At 38.5% G+C, this 20,673-nt stretch overlaps 1 protein-coding gene across 5 annotated transcripts in view; it reads left to right on the forward strand.

The window, feature by feature from the left end:
• Positions 1-20,673, forward strand: part of OSBPL1A (oxysterol binding protein like 1A) — a 220,197-nt gene that overhangs the window by 13,128 nt on the left and 186,396 nt on the right. For all 5 annotated transcript variants that reach the window (XM_078060491.1, XM_078060494.1, XM_078060493.1 and 2 more), the window contains exons 2-4: positions 6,712-6,834; positions 12,475-12,560; positions 13,451-13,525. In XM_078060491.1, the coding sequence (XP_077916617.1) occupies positions 6,714-6,834; positions 12,475-12,560; positions 13,451-13,525 (282 nt within the window). In that variant the 5' untranslated portion in view covers positions 6,712-6,713. The remainder of the gene's footprint in view (positions 1-6,711; positions 6,835-12,474; positions 12,561-13,450; positions 13,526-20,673) is intronic.

Genomic DNA, 20,673 nt, shown 5'->3' on the forward strand with positions numbered 1-20,673 from the left:
CTTTTTTTTCATAGTAGCCTTATTAATGGGTATGAGGTGATATCTCATTGTAGTTTTAATTTGCATTTTCCTAATCAGTGATGTGGACTTTTTGTGTCTTTATTGGCCAGTTGCATATTTTCTTTTTTTAAAAGATTTTATTTATTAGAGAGAGGCAGACTCCCTGCTGAGCGGGGAGCCTGATCATGACCTGAGCTGAAGGCAGATGCTTAACCTGCTGAGCCATCCAGGTGCCTCGGTCATTTGCATATTTTCTTTGGAGAAATATCTGTTCAAGTACTTTGTGGTTTTGTTTTGTTTTTAATTGGGATTTGTTTTTAAAAGATTTTATTTATTTGAGAGAGAGCAAGAGCAAGCAAGCACAAATAGGGGGAGGGGCAGAGGTAGAAGCAGATGCCCCGCTGAGCAGGGAGCCCAGCATGGGGCTCCATCCCAGGACCCTGGGATCATGACCTGAGCCAAAGGCAGTCGCTTAACTGATTGAGCCACCCAGGCGCCCCTTGAATTGGGTTTTGAGTTCTAGAAGTTCTCTGTATATTTTGGATATTAATCCCTTATCACATACATGATTTGCAAATATTTTCTCTCATTTTGTGACTTGTCTTTTTACTCTGATAGTGTCTTTTTGATGCACAGAATTTTAAAATTTTCATGGTGTCCACTTTGTCTATTTTTTTGGTTACCCATGTCCTTGTATCCAAGAAATCATTGCCAAAACCAATATCATGAAGCTTTTGCCCTATGTTTTCTTCTGAATTTTAAGTCTTATATTTAGATCTTTGATCCAGTTTGAGTTAGTTTTTGAATACAATGTTAGGTAGAGGTTCAACTTATTCTTTTCCATGTGGATTTTCAGTTTCCCCATCATTTGTTGATGACTGTCCTTTCCTCATTGAATTGTCTTGGCAGTCTTATAAAAATTCATTTGACCGTATACACAAGGATTTATTTCTGGCTTCCCTGTTCTATTCCATTATTTTATATGTTTGTCTTTATGCCAGTACCACAGTGTTTAATTACAGTAGCTTTGTAATAAGTTTGAAATCGGAAAGTATGAGTCCTCCAGCATTGTTCTCCTTTTTCAAGATTGTTTTGGCTATTTAGAGTTCCTTGAAATTTCATGTAAGTTTTAGGATGGGTTCTTCTGTTTCTACAAAAAACATTATTGGGATTTTGATAGGCATTGAATGAAGGTCTAGATTTTTTTTTTGCATAGGATTGACATTTTAATGTTGAGTTTTCCAATCCATGAATGGGATGTGTTTCCATTTATTTGTCTTTCATCTCTCTCAATATTTTGTAGTTTTTATTGTATAAGTATTTCATCTTTTTGGTTAATTCTTAACTGTTTTATTCTTTTTTGATTGTATTGTAAATTGAATTATTTTTGTAATTTCCTTTTCAGATGACTTATTACTAGTGTAAAGAAATGCAGCTGATTTTTATGTTGCTCTTGTATCCTAACACTTTCCTAAATTTGTTATTTCTAAGAGCTTTTTTTGTTGACACTTAATGGTTTTCTGTAAATGTCCTCAGCAAACACATAATTTTACTACTTTCCCAATTTGGATGCTTTTTATTTCTTGTCTAAATTATCTGCTAGAATGCCCAATATTATGTTGACTAAAACTGGTGAAAGTGGGCATGCTTTCCTTGTTCCTAATCTTAGAGGAAAAGCTTTCCATCTTTCACCGTTGAGTATGATGTTTGCTGTGGGTTTTTCACATATGGCTTTTATTACGTTAAAATAGTTTCCTTTTATTTCTAATTCTGAGGTTTTTTTAAAATCATGAAAGGTGTTGAATTTTGTTAAATGTGCTATCTGCGTCAGTTGAGAGGATTATGTGTTTTTTATTGTTAATGCAGTGTATCACATTGATCAATTTTCATATGTTGAACTATCCTTGCATTTCAGGAATAAATCCCACTGGGTCATGGTGTATATTCCTTTTAATACACTGCTGAATTCAGTTTGCTAGTATTTCATTGAGAATTTTTCCATCAGTGTTCATAAGGGTTATCAGTCTGTGGTTTTCTTGTAGTGTCTGTCTGTCTTTGGTATTAGTGTAATGGTGGCCTCATGGAAGAGTTACAAAGTATTTTTTCCTCTTTCATTTCTTAGAAAAATTTGAGAAGGATTAGTATCATTCTCCAGTGAAGCAGTCAAGTTCAGGAAGATTTTCTTTGGGAGATTTCTGATTACTCATTTGATTTTTTCCTTTTTTTTTTTTTTTTTTTTTTTTAAGATTTTGAGAGAGAGAGTGCGAGTGAGAGAGCACAAGCAGGGAGAGTGGCAGAGGGAGAGGGAGAAGCAGGCCTCCCCGCTGAGCAGGGAGCCCAACGTGGGGCTCGATCCCAGGACCCTGAGATCATGACCTGAGCCTAAGGCTGATGTTTAACCCACTGAGCCACCCAGGCACCCCTCGATCTCTTTATTAGTTATGTACCTATTCACATTTTCCATTTCTTCATGACTTAGTCTTGGTAGGTTTTGTGTTCCTAGGAATATGTCCATTTCATCTAGGTTATCTGATTTGTTGGTGCATAATTGTTCACCGTATCTTATAATGCTTTTTATTTTGGTAGGGTTGGTAGTAATGTCCTTGTTATTTCTAATTTTAGTAATTTGATTCTTTTTTTCCTTAGTCCAGCTAAACGTTTGTCAATTTTGTTGATCATTTTGAAGAGCCAACTTTTGGTTTCATTGAATTTTTTTGTTTTTCTATTCTCTATTTTGTTGCTTTCTGCTCTAATCTTTATTATTATAGCTTCGGGTTTAGTTTTTTTTCTTTCTAGTTTCTTAATATGCAAAGTTAGGTGGTGGTTTCCTTCTGTCTGGTGTGGTCCTATTATTGTGAGTGGGGTATTGAAGTTTCCGACTATTATTATAAAAATGTTTCTTCTGTTTTTATATTTTGATCTGTCATTGGGTGTTTGTAATTATTTTCTTCTTGCTGTATTAAACCTTCTATTAATATATAATGTCTTTCTTTGTCCCTTGTAACCTTCTTTGGTTTTGAGTTTATTGTGTCTGACATTAGTATAGTCACTTCTGTTTTGATTACTGTTTGCAAGGAATATCTTTTTCTATCCTTTAACATTCAATCTACTTCTGTCTTTGAATCTAAAGTGCATCTCCTGTAGACAGCATATAGTTGGATAATATGTTTTTATCCATTCTGCCAATCTGTCTTTTGAGTGGAGAGTTTAATCCATTTACATTTAAAATACTGAGAAGGAGGGACTTCTGTCATTTGCTATTTTCTATATGCCTTATAGCTTTTTTTGTCCCTCCTTTATTGCATTATTGTCATCTTTTGTGTTTAGCTGACTTTTTTTGTACTGAAATATTTACATTATTTCCTTTTTTGTGTATTCTTTACCTATTTGAGGGGAGTTACCCTGGTGATTACATTTAACATCCTGAAGTTATAGCACTAATTTGAATTTATATTAGCTTAATTTAACACACACAAAAACCTTGCTGCTTTATGCTCTGTTCCCACCCTTTTTGGTTACTGATGTCACAAAATTACGTCTTTATACACTGTACACCCAAAACATAAACTAATAATTCTTTTAAATGCGTTAGTTTCTTAAATTACATAGAAAACAAGATTTGGAGTTATAATAATATAAAAAATTATAATAAGTTATAAAAAGTTGTAATAATACTTTTAAACCAGTATATTTTTCTTTAAAGGTATTACTCAAATCATGTAGAAAACAAAGTACAGCTTTAAACCTTTATTATAATAACACTAGCTGTAATTGCACAGGTATTTACCTTTATCAAGTTATTTCTCTATATAGCCTTGAGTTACTGTCTAGTGTGACTTTATCTTACCTTGCAGGACTCTCTTGAGCATTTCTTAAAAGGCAGGTCTAGTGGTAATGAACTCTCTCAGCTTTTGTTTTCTGGGAATGTCTTAATTTCTCTCTCACTTTTGAAAGGCAGTTTTGCCAGATACATAATTCTTGCTGAAAATTTTCTTTTTGCACTTTAAATATATTTGCCCACTGCTGTCTGTCCTCCAAAGTTTCTGACGAGAAATCTGATAATCTTACCCTGGATCCGATGACTCAGCTTCTCTCTTCTCTCAAGATTCTCTCTTTTGAAAATTAGATTATGTAGTGTATCTCTCGGAGTTTCCCTTACTTGGAGTTCATTGACCTTCTCAGATGTTTATATTCATGTCTTTTATCAAATTGAGGACGTATTCAGCTATTCTCCAAATACTTTACCCCTTGTTCTACCTCTTCTAGGACTTCCATGATGCATGTTGATGTGCGTTTTGGTGTCCTACTGTGGTCCCTTAAGCTCTGTTCGGATTTTGGTCTCTTTCTGTTCCTCAGACTCAGTAATTTCCATTGTCCTATCTATCAAGTTCACTGAATCTTCTGCTTGTTCAAATCTGCCTTTGAATCCCTCAAGTGAATTTTTCATTTGTTACTGTCCTTTTCAGCTCAAGAATTGTTTACTTTTAGGTTTTCTATTTTTTCATATTTTTATCTTGTTTATACATTTTCTTGACTTCCTCCATCTTTCTTTAGATCTTCGAATGTCTTTTTGATATCTTTGTCTAGTATATTTGCCATCAGATCTTCTTTTTTTTTTTTTTTTTAAAGATTTTATTTATTTATTTGAGAGAGAGAATGGGAGATAGAGCACGAGAGGGGGGAGGGTCCGAGGGAGAAGCAGACTCCCTGCCGAGCAGGGAGCCTGATGCAGGACTCGATCCTGGGACTCCAGGATCATGACCTGAGCCGAAGGCAGTTGCCTAACCAACTGAGCCACCCAGGCGCCCACTTGCCATCAGATCTTCTTCAGAGACAGTTTCTATTGATTTGTTTTTCCCTTTGAATGGGCCCTACTTTCTTGTTTCTTTGTATGCCTTGTAACTTTTTTCATTGTTGAAAACTGAACATTTGAATTTAATAATGTAGTAACTCAAGATAGCAAATTCTCCTCCTTCCCCAGGGTTTTCTAATTTCTTGTGTTTTTGGATTGTTGTGGGCTGTCTCTGTGCTAAGGGTTAGCCTGAGCTGTAAACTTAAGGTCTTCTCAGGTCTTTGCTGAGCCTTTTGGTGGTCATGAGCAGTTATGTTCTAATTTTCTCCATATATGCAGTTGTTTTTGAATGTCCTAGTCAATATTTTTTTAAAGATTTTATTTATTGAGAAAAAGTGCACATGAGAAGGGGGGAGGGGCAGGGAGAGAGGGAGAAGCAGATTTCCCGCTGAAGCGGGGAGCCTGAAGTGGGGCTTGATCCCAGGACCCTGGGATCATGACCTGAGCAGAAGGCAGATGCTCAACTGACTGAGCCACCCAGGCGCCCCTGAATGTCCTAGTTCTTAGTGTCTGGCTTTTAAAAGGGAAGGAACAGAAAAATGAAGGGGGAAAACAAAAAAGAGTGCTGGCCCTTTAAATCCCCTGGAAGTTCCACCCACTGGAGGGGCTCGCAGCAAGCAGTGAGAGATGCCGCATCAGCAGTGGCTACTTGCCTCTTTGTCTGCATCTCTGTGATCAGAAGCAGCAATGATCAGAGCCCAGCTCTCCAATGTTTGGTGTATAGGGGTCTTTTTGCTCACCATGGCTCCTGCAACCTGCTCCAGGAACACATGTACTACGGGAGATGGGTAGCTGCTGCCTTGCTAAGGGCTGAAAATGACATGAATTAACCACAGTTTACTTTCCAAGCTTTCCCTGGTGGTTGAAAGCCTTCAGTAGATTCTAGGGTTCCAAAATAGTTGCATTGGGCAGATTCTGCCAGTGCAATTATTGTCTAGGTGGGGAAACAGATTCCTGGTGTTTCAAACTCTGCCATCTTAGCAGAATCCTCCACAGGTGTATGTGTATTTTGAAATTTACTTGATATTGACAAATTAGGACCCACCCCCAACATATGAAAGATTGTATGCATTTGTATTCATATTAGCACTTTACTGGAGTGCACATTTTCTGTCGGAGACAGCATTGGACATGTTTAATCTTTTTTTTTTAATTGAGGTATTGTTGACTTGCAATGTTACGTTAGTTTCAGGTGTATAATCTTTTATTTTTGCTAATCTTGTAGGCAAAAAAATTGATTTATTTGTATTTATTTTTTAGTAAGAAAGAAATCTATATTCTGTGAATTGCTGTTCATAACATTTTGACAAATGCTTTAAATTTGGTTGTAGTCCTCTATATTTGGTTTGAGGCTTGGTAAAATATGAGAGAGAAAACAAAGGAATGGTAAGTATGGTCACTCCTGGATTTTTATAATTGAGTTTTTTCTATTCAGAATATTTTGCACAGGTTTTGAATGTGTTAATTTATACTTCAGCCTTAGGATGTTTTTCTAGTAATGACCATATTTTAATTTTATGTCTAGTTATTGTTGTAATAACTATTTGCAAATATTGTGGGTCTATAAAAGCATTTTGTCATACGATGTTACAGCAGCTCATGAGGTTATTTGGAGTTGAGGAAACTGAGGATTTGAGAGATTAAGAAACTTGACTGAATGTCTAGTGAATTTTTTTAATAATAAAAAGAGCAAAGGAGTCTCAGTAAAGTTCTGGCCCTGCAACTGATTCATTTAGTCAGTTCTTGTGTCTATCTTATTAGCTGCAAAATGAAGATAAATAATAATAGATAAATAATATTTAGATAATAGAATAATTTATAATAATAGAACAGATAAATATTATTATTTTTAAATCTAGAAATGAACACTGAAGCAGAGCAGCAGCTTCTCCATCATGCCAGAAATGGCAACGTTGAAGAAGTTAGACAGTTATTAGAAACCATGGAAAGAAATGAAGTAATTGCTGACATTAATTGCAAAGGTAAGCTTTGGGTGGGCTTTTTAGCTTTTCTCTTGTGAGTATGTATGACTCTGTCATTTATTTAGCACTAATCTTTTTGGTCTTGCTAGAAATAAATTCCCATCTCTTATTCTAGAAAGAACCTTCATAACAGTGGGTAAAAGGTCTCTTGTAGTCTTCCCTAAGTCAGAGAAATTGAGATCTAGTCTTAAGGTTTAGGGTCCATGACAGTTTTATCAGTTACAAGATGCATGCTGTGATAGGGTATTGTAGTTAAAGCAGCAGGTTTGAGTGTTTACTATATGCCCAGAGTCCTGTGAAGTACCTTGCAGGTGGTGTTAGGTAGGATCCCTGCCATCACTGAGACTAGTGTAGTAGATTTACAGATCAGACTAGTCTGTACTACACAGTATGTACCAGAATATGGAACCTCAGGGTGTCATGAGATCCCATCGGAGAGGTATGAAACTGGAACTAGAAGGATTAGCTTCTTAGAGGAAATGATTCTAAGGCAATCTATGAAGAGTATGTAGGACTAACCAGGTGAAAATGGAAAAAATGTTCAAGGGAGAAGATAGAGCATGTGCTAAGGTCCTGAGGCGAGAGGCAGCCTAGGTGGCAAGGGCCTACAGGCAGGAGGGGGGTGAGGGATAAAGTTGGATAGGTAAGCAGCAGCCAAATCCTAATGCACCTTGTGTAGCAAGGTTGTAAATATTGCACTCAGGTGTGCAGAGAAATAGAATTTATTTTCCAAAATGACTCTGATATTTCAACAAGCACCTTCTCATTCTTGAAGTATGGAAGACTTAATGTTAGTCTTTGGATACCTCAAGCTCAGTTGCTTTTTGATAAATGGTCTTCCAGAGCCTCTCAACTCTTCTTGCCCCATCTCCCCTAAGGTGGCCTTTAAATGTAAGGGTGAGCCTTGTTTGTGTGTGTCTATAGCCTTTGGTTCCTCTGTGGCCCTTTGCTTTCTAGTGCTCCTTAAGCTTTTATAGCTGAACCTGGGGCAAAGTCAAACTCGTGTCTCTGTTTGTCATACAAATGGTGGTCCTTGGCTGTCACTTTGTGGCTGCCCTGCAGGTGGCTGCTGGGGGATCTTTTCCTGTTATCCCAGATGCCACTTGCCTGTTCATGGTGTTCCCTCAATTTATCTCGCTCTCTGGGCTCATGAACAGGAGGGCTATGTCTCTGCCTTTGTGTCTTTCTCCCAGTCCTCCGTCCCAGATGCATATTTTATTCTGCTGTGTCACATTCTTCTCCTGTCCTAGGGCCACAAACCTTATGGCTTCACCCACAGTGGGGAAGGATTGCAGCAGGGAGGAAACTATGATCTGAGTTTTTGAGAAAATGAGTTGGTTTTTGGTATGCTAAAGGAATTCTAAAAATCCTTCTGGTGCTTCAACAAAGACCATTTCTTAATCTTTATCTGGGGGTGCTATTTTGAAAGCTAAAAACATTCCTGGCATTTGAAAATCCTAATAACCCTGTATTATCTACCTTTCCCACCCTCACCTATGGCTATTTCAGGTGAATCTGTGGAAAGTCGTCTACTTGGAATGTAAAACTATGAAACAGATGTGAATGCTTTTTCAAAATTTCATTGTTATACCTGTCAGTCAGACTCTGTCTTAAGGGCAGTTTAAAGGATATACGTAGAGGAATGGCACACCAGGTGAAGTGAATAGGGAGAGGTGGGATGGGGTAGTGAGTAGTGTTTCCCCATGGGAATCACCTGTGGTAGGCATTTCTAGGATTTCTTTTCTATCTGATTTGTTTTTCCAAACCCTGAGAAATTGAGAAAAATGGTGAAATGTACTATAATTCTTCAAGAATTAAAGCTTAACAATCAACATAGAGATGTTATTGGTTGGAAGGAATTACTGATGTCAAGTTGAAAGAGAAGGAAGCACTGACCTGCAGTTGAAGGTTAAGGCCAGTATTTCTAGGATAAGGGTACAAAATTTTTTGGATATCCATGGTAAGTAGTAAAGAGTATAAAAAATGAAATATTTTAATGTAGGATTTTGGAAATTCTGATTTTTTGGTCCAGAATCTTACCTGGAGACACTAGGTGAGGAGACCAGTTCAGACGCTGTTACAGTAACTTAGAGGAAATAACAACAAGTAGGTATAATTAACATTTAGGAGGTAGAATCAATAGGACTAACTGAATTTGGGGGGTGAAAAAGAAAAGGGGCAAGGGTGTTACTTTTTCTGACTTGAGAAACAAGGTGAATAAGGGCAATTCATTGTGAAAACAAATGTGGGGAAGAAGAGGTAGTTTTAGTGAGTGTGTACAGTTGACCCTTGAACAACACAGAGTGAAGGGGCACCAACCCCCCCGGCACAGTAAAAAGTCCACATTGAACTTTGACTCCCCAAAAACTTGACTGCTAATAGCCTACTGTTGACCAGAAGCCTTACTGATAAGTCATTTAACATATATGTATTATGTACTGTATTCTTATAATAAAGTAAGCTAGAGAAAAGAAAATGTTAAAATCACAAGGAAAATACATTTAAAGTGTTTATTGACTAAAATCTGTATGTGAGTGGACCCATGCTGTTCAAAACCCATGTTGTGGGCACCTGGGTGGCTCAGTCGTTAAGCATCCGCCTTCGGCTCAGGTCATGATCCCAGGGTCCTGGGATCGAGTCCCACATCGGGCTCCCTGCCCGGCAGGAAGCCTGTTTCTCCCTCTCCCACTCCCCCTGCTTGTGTTCCTGCTCTCGCTATCTCTGTCTCTTTCAACTAAATAAATAAAATCTTTAAAACAAAACAAAACAAAACCCATGTTGTTCAGGGGTCAACAGTGTACATATAAAATGACAGGTGAGCTCAGCTTTGCACTTTTTGAGCACAAGGTATTTTGTATCCTCCAAATGGAGGTGTCTAGTAAAGAGTTTGAAAGGGGAATATGGATTTTGAAGTCAGTAGTACATTAACAGTGAAAGCAGTGGAAAAGGGCCAGGAGATACCATTATTGGAGATACCAGTAATGAAGGACTCATCGGACAGCGGAACTTGCAAAGGATCCTCAGAGAAGTGCCGAAGCAGGGAAACAGGGAGAGAAACCCGGTAGGGTGCAGGGCTGTGGCAGCCTGGAAGGCATGCGGGCCATGCTGTCCAGTGCTGTCCAGTGACACAGTGCTGTGGCAGCTGAAAAGTGCCCCTGGTATTTGGTGACAGCATTTGTGGATTAAAACTTGAGGACCATTTGAATGACATGGTGGGAGATGAACCTGGCCTGCCATGGCGGGTGGGGCACTGACGGGAATGAAGGGGGTGGAAAGAGTAAGTGCAGACAGAGCGGGAGGGGCGAGTGAGGAGGACAGTAGCTGGTAGGGAGAATGGGATTAGAGAGGGCTTTTGTTCCTCTTGCTTGTAAGATGGAAGAGACTGAGTGTTTACTTCCTCCTTACTCATAAGTAAAGAGGGGGAGGTGGACGATAAAGGAGAAGAGTGCCTGAGAAGCAGAAAGGGATGGAATCCAGGATACAAGAACTGGATTAATCTTAAACATCAGAAGGGAAGGATGGAAGAATGCCTGTAGATAGTGGTGTGGTGGTAGATTTGGCTCCAGGAAGCCCCAGGAATTCCATGAACGCCTTTCTTCTCATTGTGAAGCTGAGAGACTGAGGCCCTTTGTTAAGGAGAGGTGTTTGGGTAAGAGGCTTGAGGAGAACAGGGGTGACTGGAAGTGCATGTTGTGGAATGTAGGAGAGACACCTGAAGAGTATAAGAAGGATTGCCAAGCAGTGTCTAGAGCCTAGCTGAAGTAGGAGATTCTGAGTTTCAAGTGCCATGAGTCCACAGGGTTCTGTTATTTTTCTTCTACCACTGTTCAGCAACCTGGGTATAGTTACAGAAAAATCAAGCTAGTGTACTTATCAGGCTTTGGGGTTTTTGTAGGCTACTGCAACAGAGTTATGGAGGGGACAGGCAAAGAAGTTGAAGTGAGGAATCAAAATGATGGATTTACTGAAGAAAGTAAAGATGGAGGTGTTTACATACATGAGAAGTGGTTAAGGAATGAAGGGCTGATTTAATTGAACAAGTCTGGAGTATACCTGTGTGAACAGGCTAGAAAGTGGGGAGTTTGTGAGGTCAGAGATGATGATGACATCCAGGCTCTGGCCCTGGGGCTGGGCATGTAACATTAAGCAGAGGCAAAGTTTTCGGGAAATGAGGGAAGCTGAGAAACCAAGAGATCAGGATACCAAATAAGTAGTAGACACCCCTAGGACAGTGGCACGGTTTGCATGGGGAGAGAGACTGTCCCCCGGAGGTACTTGGTGAGGGGTGAGCTGGTGGGAGGTTGGTAGATGGCAGCAGACAAGGTGTTTGAGGTTTAATGGCAGAAGTCTCAAGAGGGGTTGTAATGTGAGTGGAGTCCTTGACTAGAGACAGCATTGGGTTTTGATGGGGAAGTTCGCATGGCTTCTGTTGTGTGAGGACCAGTGGGTGTGGGAATTATCTGGGGAGGCTCCACCTGAGGGGTAGAGGAGGGTCCTTGTCATCAGGAAGAGCTAGGTTTCGGTTAAGGACAGAAGGTAAAAGAAACATTCCATGAAAAAAAGACTGCCTCTAGAATTTATTCACTCTGGAATTACAGGTTCTAGAGGGCATACATTTTAGAGGAAACAGTTGTGGGTGTTTGGGTAAGTGGCAAATAATCACAGGACACTGTTAGTGGCAGCGGTCCCTCAGGGAGCTGTCAGAGGCTTGTTCTGGGTGCACTGAGACTGGTGCCTGGGGTTTCTGTTGGCTCAAAATCTGAAATCCAGGAAATGAGGGCAGTCATTAAACCTCTAGCTCCTCCTGAGGAGTGCCCCCTGGGTGGCAGCATGCTCCTGGGCTTTGGTAGACCCTCCAGGGTGCTGAGCTTTGGAATTTGATAGGCTGCATGCTCTTAAGCCTGATTTGGAATTTTGATAACCTTTTGGAGCTATCTCCGCTCTAAGCTATAGTGCCCTATGTTTTTTTTTTTTCTTCTGAATTGAATTGTATAGTTATGTTTTTGTTGCACTCAGTTATTCTATACTTCTCCTCAGCAAGGATCTGACATTTCGTTGCTCTTAACTTTGGTTCTTGTTATCTTGCTATCTTGTTAAGAGTAGCTGGACTCTACCACTCTGGTAACCAATATCCTCATTACTTGAGATTTTGTCTGGAGTCAGGACTCCATTTGCTGTCACTGTTTGCAGAGCTAACAGCTTTCCAAATGCTGCAGAAAAGATTCTTTATCCATTCCCTCTTTCCATCCACCCTCCTAACATGGCACAGAGGTGCTTTTCATGAAATACTGTGCTGAGAGAACCAGATCTTTGCTAGATGATTGTGAGATGGTTAGAGACTCAGAACCGTGGAGCCAACTAGAGATCATCTACTTTGAATGTAACTCCCATGACGCCTCCCACCACCCTTTTAAAAATGAGGACATGGAGTTAGGAAGGTGGCATCAGAATCTGGGTCTTGTGGGTTCTAATCCATTATACTTGTTATACTTCTTACTATGTCCTGTCTCTTGCCTCTCATTCATCAGCAGTGCAATGTGAAGGGGAGATTGGCCAGTGTATGGGAGTACCATGGTAAAGAGAAATTTTATTATAAAATTATCTAAATAACAAAAATGCCTTATATTTTTCCATTTTTAGGAAGAAGCAAGTCTAATTTAGGCTGGACACCTCTTCATCTGGCATGCTATTTTGGACATAGACAAGTGGTCCAGGATCTGTTAAAGGTATATTTATAGCTTTACTTTTTAAATGAATAAAATAAATATTGCTGTTATGGAAATTGTGAAAGTCTTAGAAAAGCCGACTAACCATAATGGCTTATTTAACATTAACACACTTAATTGTTCTTTGCTAAGTACATGAATTAGGTTAGCCTGGTGATTAATTAAAATTCTATTTTTTTAGTCATTTGATTTTTCTGACTTTTTAAAATTGCAAAAGTGAATGTATGAATTAATGTGAAGATACTAGTTTTTAATATAACAGTTAAAAAAATAACCAAAGTACATCCTAAGTAATTCAGAAATGATGCCAGAATCTCTTAATGAGCACCATATGATTTAAGATCTCACATTTTTCAATTCTCTGATAATTTTTCACATTGGTATTTCTGAAATTATGTTTTGTGTCTTAAAATTGGGTGGTATGTTTAAATATTGGGATCTTTTTCTTCACTGAAAACTTACTAGATTGGTGGAGAAAATTTGGTGTTTCATTCAGACAGTTCTTTTTTCAATATGGGGGTTTCTAAAGTAGAGTGAAGGTCTGTACATTTTTGAAGGAAAATAGCTTTTTACTCTTCTACCTATCAGACTTTTACCTTTCAGGAAGCTTTACTGTTTACTATGAATTGAATTTTAGTAGTGACAACCAATGAATATTAACATTATTTTAGTTTTGAAATATTTAATGTATTTTTGGGGTGCCTCACGGTTCATTTGGTAGAGCATGCAACTCTTGATCTCAGGGTTCTAAGTTTGAGCCCCACGTTGGGTGTCGAGATTACTTAAAAATAAATTCTTTAAAAAATATTTAATATCTTTTTAAGGAATTCTTTTCACCTTTGTGTATTTCTTGACATGTGGAAGATATCTAAAGTTTTCATGTTTGTCAGGCTGGTGCAGAAGTGAATGTATTGAATGACATGGGAGACACACCGCTTCATCGAGCTGCCTTTACAGGACGAAAGGTGAAAACATTCCATGTTCAGTGTTTGCAAGTGAAATATTTGGAAGTGTAGTCACATGTTTTTTAGGACCCTATGAATAGCAACTGGGCAAAGCCACAAGAAGTACATAAACCAGCACTTTGGGTCAAAAGGCCACAGGCTCTTAGAACCAACGATGAGGTCAGATTCTTCCACTCTGGCATCCTGATAGGAGCTCCTTCAGTCCCTGCTTCTGTCCTCTAGGGATGGGGAACTCCTGATTGTTCCTTTTTTTTTTTAAGATTTTATTTATTTATTTGAGAGAGAGAGAGAGAGAGTGAGCACGAGAGGGGGGAGCGAGACAGGGAGAAGCAGACTCCCTGCTGAGCAGGGAGCCTGATGCGGGACTCGATCCCGGGACTCCAGGATCATGACCTGAGCTGAAGGCAGTCGCCCAACCAACTGAGCCACCCAGGTGCCCTGATTGTTCCTTTTTTAAAAAACCATTTCATTGAGGTAGAATTTTATGTTGCATAAAACTCACCTACGGTAAGCACACATTTCAGTGATTCTTGGTACATTTACACAGTTGCGCAGCCCTCACAATCCAGTTTTAGAACATTTCCATCAGCTCAGAAAGCTTCCTCATGCCTGTTTGTGTTCATTACTGCTGCTCTCCCATGCCTCGGGCTACCACCGATCGGCTTTCTATCTCTAGGATGTTTGTCTTTTCTAGATATTTCTTATAAATCATACAAACTTTTGTGTCTGGCTTCTTTAATTTAGCATGATATTGTTGAAGTTTATCCTTGCCATAGCATCCATGTATCGGTAATTTCTTCCTTTTTATGGCTGAATAACATTCCATTTTATGGCTATACCACATTTTATAATCTCTTCACTGTTTTACCAGAAGGACTCTTTTCCTATTGCATTGTCTTGGCACTCTTGTTGAAATGAATTGACCATAAATTTCTAGACTTTCTGTTGTCTTCCTTTGATCTCTATCTTTTGTTACATCAGTACTATACTGCTTTTATTACAATAGCTTTATAATTACGTTTTGATATTGGGTGGTCTGAGTTTTCCAACTGTGATTTAAATGATCTTGGCTATTTTCAGTCAAAAGTTTGTATTTCCAGGGGCACCTGGGTGGCTCAGTCGGTTAAGTGTCTGACTCTTGGTTTTTGGCTCAGGTTGTGATCTCAGGGCCATGAGATCCAGCCCGGCATTGGGCTCTGCACTCAGTGTGGAGTCTGTTTGAGAGTCTCTCTGCGCAACACCCCCCCCCCCAAATAAATAAATAAATCTTTAAAAAAAAGTTTGTATTTCCATATAAATTTTAGGATCATGTTAATTTCTACAGAAGCACCTATTGGCATTTTGATTGAGGTTGTGTTGTGTAGAATCTATAGATCCATTTGGGAAGAATGGCCACTTTAACAATATTGAGTGTTCCAATCCATGAATGTGAAATACCTGTCCCTTTATTTAGATCTTTAATTTCTCCCGGCAATGTGTTGAAGTTTTCAACATACAGACTTACACTCTTGTTAAATTTATTTCCAGGCATTGAATTCTTTTTGGTATTTGGAATGGAGTTTTTCTTTTAATTTCCTTTTCTGATTTCTTGTTGCAACTATATAGAAAGACAAGTTGATCTTTTGTTGTTGATCTGTATCTTGTGTCCTTGTTGTTGATCTGTATCCTGTGTCCTTGCTGAACTTGTTAGGTTTTTGTAAATTCCATAGGATTTCCTGTACACTGGGTCATAACATCTGAAATAAAGACAAATGTACTTCTTCCTTTCCAGTCTGGATGCTTTTCCCCTGCTCTTTATTTTATTAGATCCTAGTATACTGTTAAATAAATATGATGAGAGCAGAAATCTTTGTTTTTTGATCCTAGGGGAATAGTATCTAATCTTTTTTTTTTTTTTTAAGATTTTTAAAAATTTATTTATTTGACAGAGAGAAACATAGTGAAAGAGGGAACACAAGCAGGAGGGGGAGGGAGAGGGAGAAGCAGGCTTCCTGCAGAGCAGGGAGCCTGATGCGGGGCTCGATCCCAGGATCCTGGGATCATGACCTGAGCTGAAGGCAGACGCTTAACGACTGAGCCACCCAGGCGTCCCTAAAGCTAGAAATTTTCATTTTAGCTGTATACACAATACATTTTGACATGTTCTGTGTTTGTTTTCATTTATTTTAAGATACTTTCTGACATTTTTGTGATTTCTTCTTTAACCCACAGCGAAGTCAGGGTTATTTAGAAGTATGTCTGCCACATATTTGGCAACAATTTTAAGAAATTTTTCCAAATTTCTTTCCATTGTTGATTTCTTATTTCTCATGATCAGGTAACATACTTTTATTTATTGAAGAATATGAAATTCTTTTAAAATTAGGCAGGTGCATGGGTAGTTCAGTTGGTTAAGTGTCTGACTCATGATTTCAGCTCAGGTCTCGATCTCAGGGTTGTGAGTTCAAGCCCCTTGTTGGGCTCCATGCTGGGCATGGAGCCTACTTAAAAAAAATAAATAAAATTTATTAGGAATTAACTTGTGATATAGCATTTGCTATATCTGAGAGAATGTTCTTTGAGTGCTTGAAAAGAATGTATATTCTGTTTTGGGGGTGGAGCATTCTATAAATGTCCATTGGGTGAGTTGAAAGGGTTGACCAAATCATATATACTTAACTGACTTTGTTTTAGCAAATATTGAGAGTGTGGTATTGAAATCTAGCTATAATTCTGGAATTGTGTAGTTTCAATTTTGTCAGTTTTTGCTTTATGAATCTTGGGACCCTGTCAGGCCCATATCCATTTGTAATGGGGTTATATGGAATATATTACATAGCATATATCTTCCTCATGCATTGACCTTTTTATTATTACAAAATGTTTTTGCCTTCAATAATATTTCTTGTCATAAAGTTTATTTTGTTTTATGATAATATAGCTAGTCTAGCTGTCTTATGGTTACTGGTTGCATTATATATCTTTTCTACTTTTATTTTCAACATCTAGCTTTGAATATAAAGTATCTGTTATGGACAGTATATAATTCAATTGTGTGAGGGTTTTTTTTTTAGTACAGTTGATACAATGTTACATGAGTTTCAGGTGTACAACTCAGTGATTTGACAAGTTTATACCTTAGGCTATGTTCACAGCAAGTATAGCTACCATCTGTCCCATTACATCCCTATTAGAATATCATGGACTGTATTCCTTATGTTCTTTATATTTCAGTGACTTACTCATTCCGTAATTGGAGGCATGTATCTTCCTTTCCCCTTCACCCATTTTACCCACCTCCCAGCTCCCTTCCCCTCTGGTAACCATTAGTTCTCTGTATTTATAGTTCTGATTCTGCTTTTTGTTTGTTCATTTTTTATAGACTCCATTTATGAGTGGAGTCATAGCATATTTGTCTTTCTCAGTCTGACTTATTTCACTTAGCATAATACTCTCTAGGTCCATGTTGTCTTAAATGGCGCGATTGCATCCTTTTTTATTGCTTTGTAATATTCCTCTGTGTGTGTGTGTGTGTGTGTGTGTGTGTGTGTGTGTGTGTAACACATCTTCCTTATCCATTTGTCTACCGATGGACACTTAGGTTGCTTCCATGTCTTGACTATTGTAAAGAATGCTGTAGTAAACATAAGGGTACATCTTTTCGAGTTAGTGTTTTCATTTTCCCTGGGTAAATGCCCGATAGTGGAATTATTGGATCATCTGGTATTCCTATTTTTAATTTTTTTGAGCAACCTCCATAGTATTTTCCACAGTGGCTGTACCAATTTACATTACTACCAACAGTGAGTGCATGGGGGTTCCATTTTCTCAACATCCTCGCCAACACTTTTTTCTTGTCTTTTTGATTTTAGCCATTCTGATGGGTGTGAGGTGATACCTCATTGTAGTTTTGATTTGCATTTCCCTGATGATGATTGATGTTGAACATCTTTTCGTGTGTGTGTTGGCCACCTGTTCAGTTGTGTGTTTTTATCTAGTCTCACTTTGATTTAGTGTTTTTTAGTCTATTCACATTTAGTTAATAATTTTTGGTTTATATCCTTGATTTTGTATTTGTTTTATATATGTCTCAGGTTTTTTGTTTTGTTCCTCCTTTACTGCCGCCTTTTGTGTTACACAAATATTCTGTAGTGTAAAATTTTAATTCCTCTGGATATTAAACTTTTTAAGCATACTTGTAATAGCAGTTTTGCACTCTTTATCTGCTACAGGTACAGGACCACTGTCCGTTTCTGTTATCTGCAGTTTTCTCATTATGGGTGTCTTGTTTCTTTGCATGTCTGACAAGTTTTTATTTAAAACTGGACATTTTTTATAATGCACTTAGCAACTCAATTCTGACTTGTCCACTTCAGTTTTTTTCTTTTTTTATTAATTTGTCTGGTCTTCATCTGTGAAATCTGGAATATGCCAGGCCTACTGATAGCTCTCCTCTTTTTCTAAAAATTGTTTTAGCATGGTTTCTGTTACAGACTGAATGTGTCCCCCTAATATTCATATGTTGAAATCCTATCCCCCCCATGTGATGCTATTAGGAATTGGGGGTGGGTGAGGGATGGGAATAGCCTGCTGCTTCAAGGCTAAAGATGCCTGATGAGCTCGCCTGATATTCTAGTTCCATTGAATATGCCTCTCACTTTGTTGTTTGTCTTTACTGAACATCCAGCACCATGAAATGATTAGTTTTGGTCAGTTTTACACTCCTTTTTCAGGATGACAGTTCTCTATCTCTTCACACCACCCTAGACAAAAATTGCTTTAACCCCTTTTCCTGATTTTTTTCCAGTTATTTGATCTGGAAATGAACTATGTATGATAGAGGGTTTATTTGATTACTGACCATAGTTTAATATCCCTAAAGATTATTTAAAAATCCTATACTAAGATTTATGTGCATTTATCTCAAGTCAATAAATTTATTATATTGTTTCACACTTTTTATTCTGAGATTTAACTAATTGTGTAAATTGCCATGAATGAACCTTGTAAGTATGTGCTTAATAAGCATGTTTGATTTAGTGCATTTTACACCATTACAGCCTATCTGCTCATATGCTGATACTTGTGAACCAGATATAGAATCTTGCTGAAGTTGAGAAACATGTACCTTTTACAGTAAAGAATAAAGGTAGTGGGTAAATTGCTATACTTTATGGGATTTCAAAAATGAGCTGCAGATAGTTTAATTTGCCTGATCCGCACATGAACTACTTGCTCTTTACCTTCATAGCCCTGCACTACTTGTTTTTCTTCTGTGTAAGCAAGTTCTCTGGGTAGACCTGGACCATGGGGATGAGATGGCATTCTTGAGAGTGCAGCTCAGATGCTGTCTCCATAAATTCTTTCCTGACTTGCTGCAGCTGGAAGAAAGCTATGCTTTTCCAGATTTCCTAGGCATATTACATCACTTTCTTTCATCTTCTACTTGGTAGTTTTGTTGTGCATGTCTTACTACTAGATTGCATTAATCTTGCTTTCAAGGAATTAACACATTTCAGTTTTTGTATTTTTGACAAGCACAGTACACGTCTTTCTGCCCATATCTAAATACCTACATCAGATCAGCTCATTTTTCTGTACTTGGTTCTTGCTATATTTGTCCATTTCTGCTGGATTCTTGAACTTCAAACATGAGACTATGCTAAATTGGACCTTAGTTTGATTCGAGCATTAGCATATATATCATATTATCTCTTGCATTAGAAAATTTAGCTGAAGCTAAATGGGTACCTCACACAGGAAATTTAAAAAATTTATGTGCTTAATATTTAAGCATGATTGAATTTTGCAGAAAGTTTAATTTTCTAATTGTGCTTATGAAAGGAATCCAATTATCTTGTTCTGATGTGATCCTTTACCATGAAAATAATTTAAAATGTGGTAGTGAGAGTCTGTGATTTAATAACTAGAATGAGTTGAAAAGGGATTTGGTTTGTTACTAAAGCACTTTACGTTCTTGTCCTTTGGAATATATAAAATCCTCCCCAAATTTTGTGAAGGACCTTCGGGCTTTTCTTGGTAATTAGTGACCCCTAGTGTTAGTTAATAAAAATTAACATACCAGAGTTTTTAGATGTGCTTAGCATTTGTTCTAAGTTTTTACATCTTTTATGATCATTATAGAATAAGGATACAATCGATACAGTAAATAATTGGATTGTGGTACTGACCTTTGTGTTGACTTACTATTTTCTAGCAGAACTGAGAATATACTTAAAATGAATGCTTCCTATGTTGTGTGCCTCAGAAATTGTGTATTTGTCACCTGGCATATAGAAGTTGCATATAATCCCGAGGTTTATATAAGCTTCTCTATCTTGTTCCCTAAGTTACCATCTCATGCTTATGTATTAAATGCCTACTCTGTATCAGGCACTGCACAAATGACCTGATATGTATTGTTTCATTTAATAGAGAATGACAACCCTGAAATATAGGCATAAACATTGCCATTTCTCACAGTTTGAGCTTCCCAGGAAGCCAGCTGAGCTGGAGATGAGTGTGCAACAGATTAATTGGAGTGCTTTAGGATCACACTTGTGGGAGGGTGGGAGGCTAGCAGGAGTGGGCAGAGGCTGAAGTTGAGCTGTGATGCACTCTCGAGGGGGTACCTCAGCCAACTTGGGGGAGCTCTGCAGGAGAGGTGACCCTTCAGAACTGTCCCAGTTTGAGGTGAGAGAGCTCAACCCTGATAATGGTCAGTCAGTGGGTACAGGCTGCCCTGGGAAGGGACATGAACTTGTGTGAAGCAGCCCTTTTCAGCTGAGGCAATCCCTGGAGTGACTAAAGGCAGTGGCTGCCTCCTGGGCACTCCCAGCATCTAGGGTACTAAGTCCTTTATTCCTCAGGGCGGGGCTGGACTGTGCAGCACAGCTTCGACCACAGCCCACCCTTTATTCTGCTCACATTTGCTTCTTTATAGGCTTATGGGCACAGCCCCTTCTGGGTTTCAGTGGGCCTCTGCCCCTAGGAGAAACTTACAGGAGGAAGGATAGTGGGGCAGACTCTAGCCCCTGCTGCTGTAATTGACCTTTGGGCCACCACTGAATCCTCTTCTCCCTCCTCTGCTGTCCATTCTAGATACACCCTCCCCTTGGCTAGCACATCTGGTCTTCATGGCTTACCCAGCGCTGTGACTCAGGCCCTCA

Source organism: Halichoerus grypus, chromosome 13 (genome assembly GCF_964656455.1).
Source record: "Halichoerus grypus chromosome 13, mHalGry1.hap1.1, whole genome shotgun sequence".
NCBI lineage: Eukaryota > Metazoa > Chordata > Mammalia > Carnivora > Phocidae > Halichoerus > Halichoerus grypus.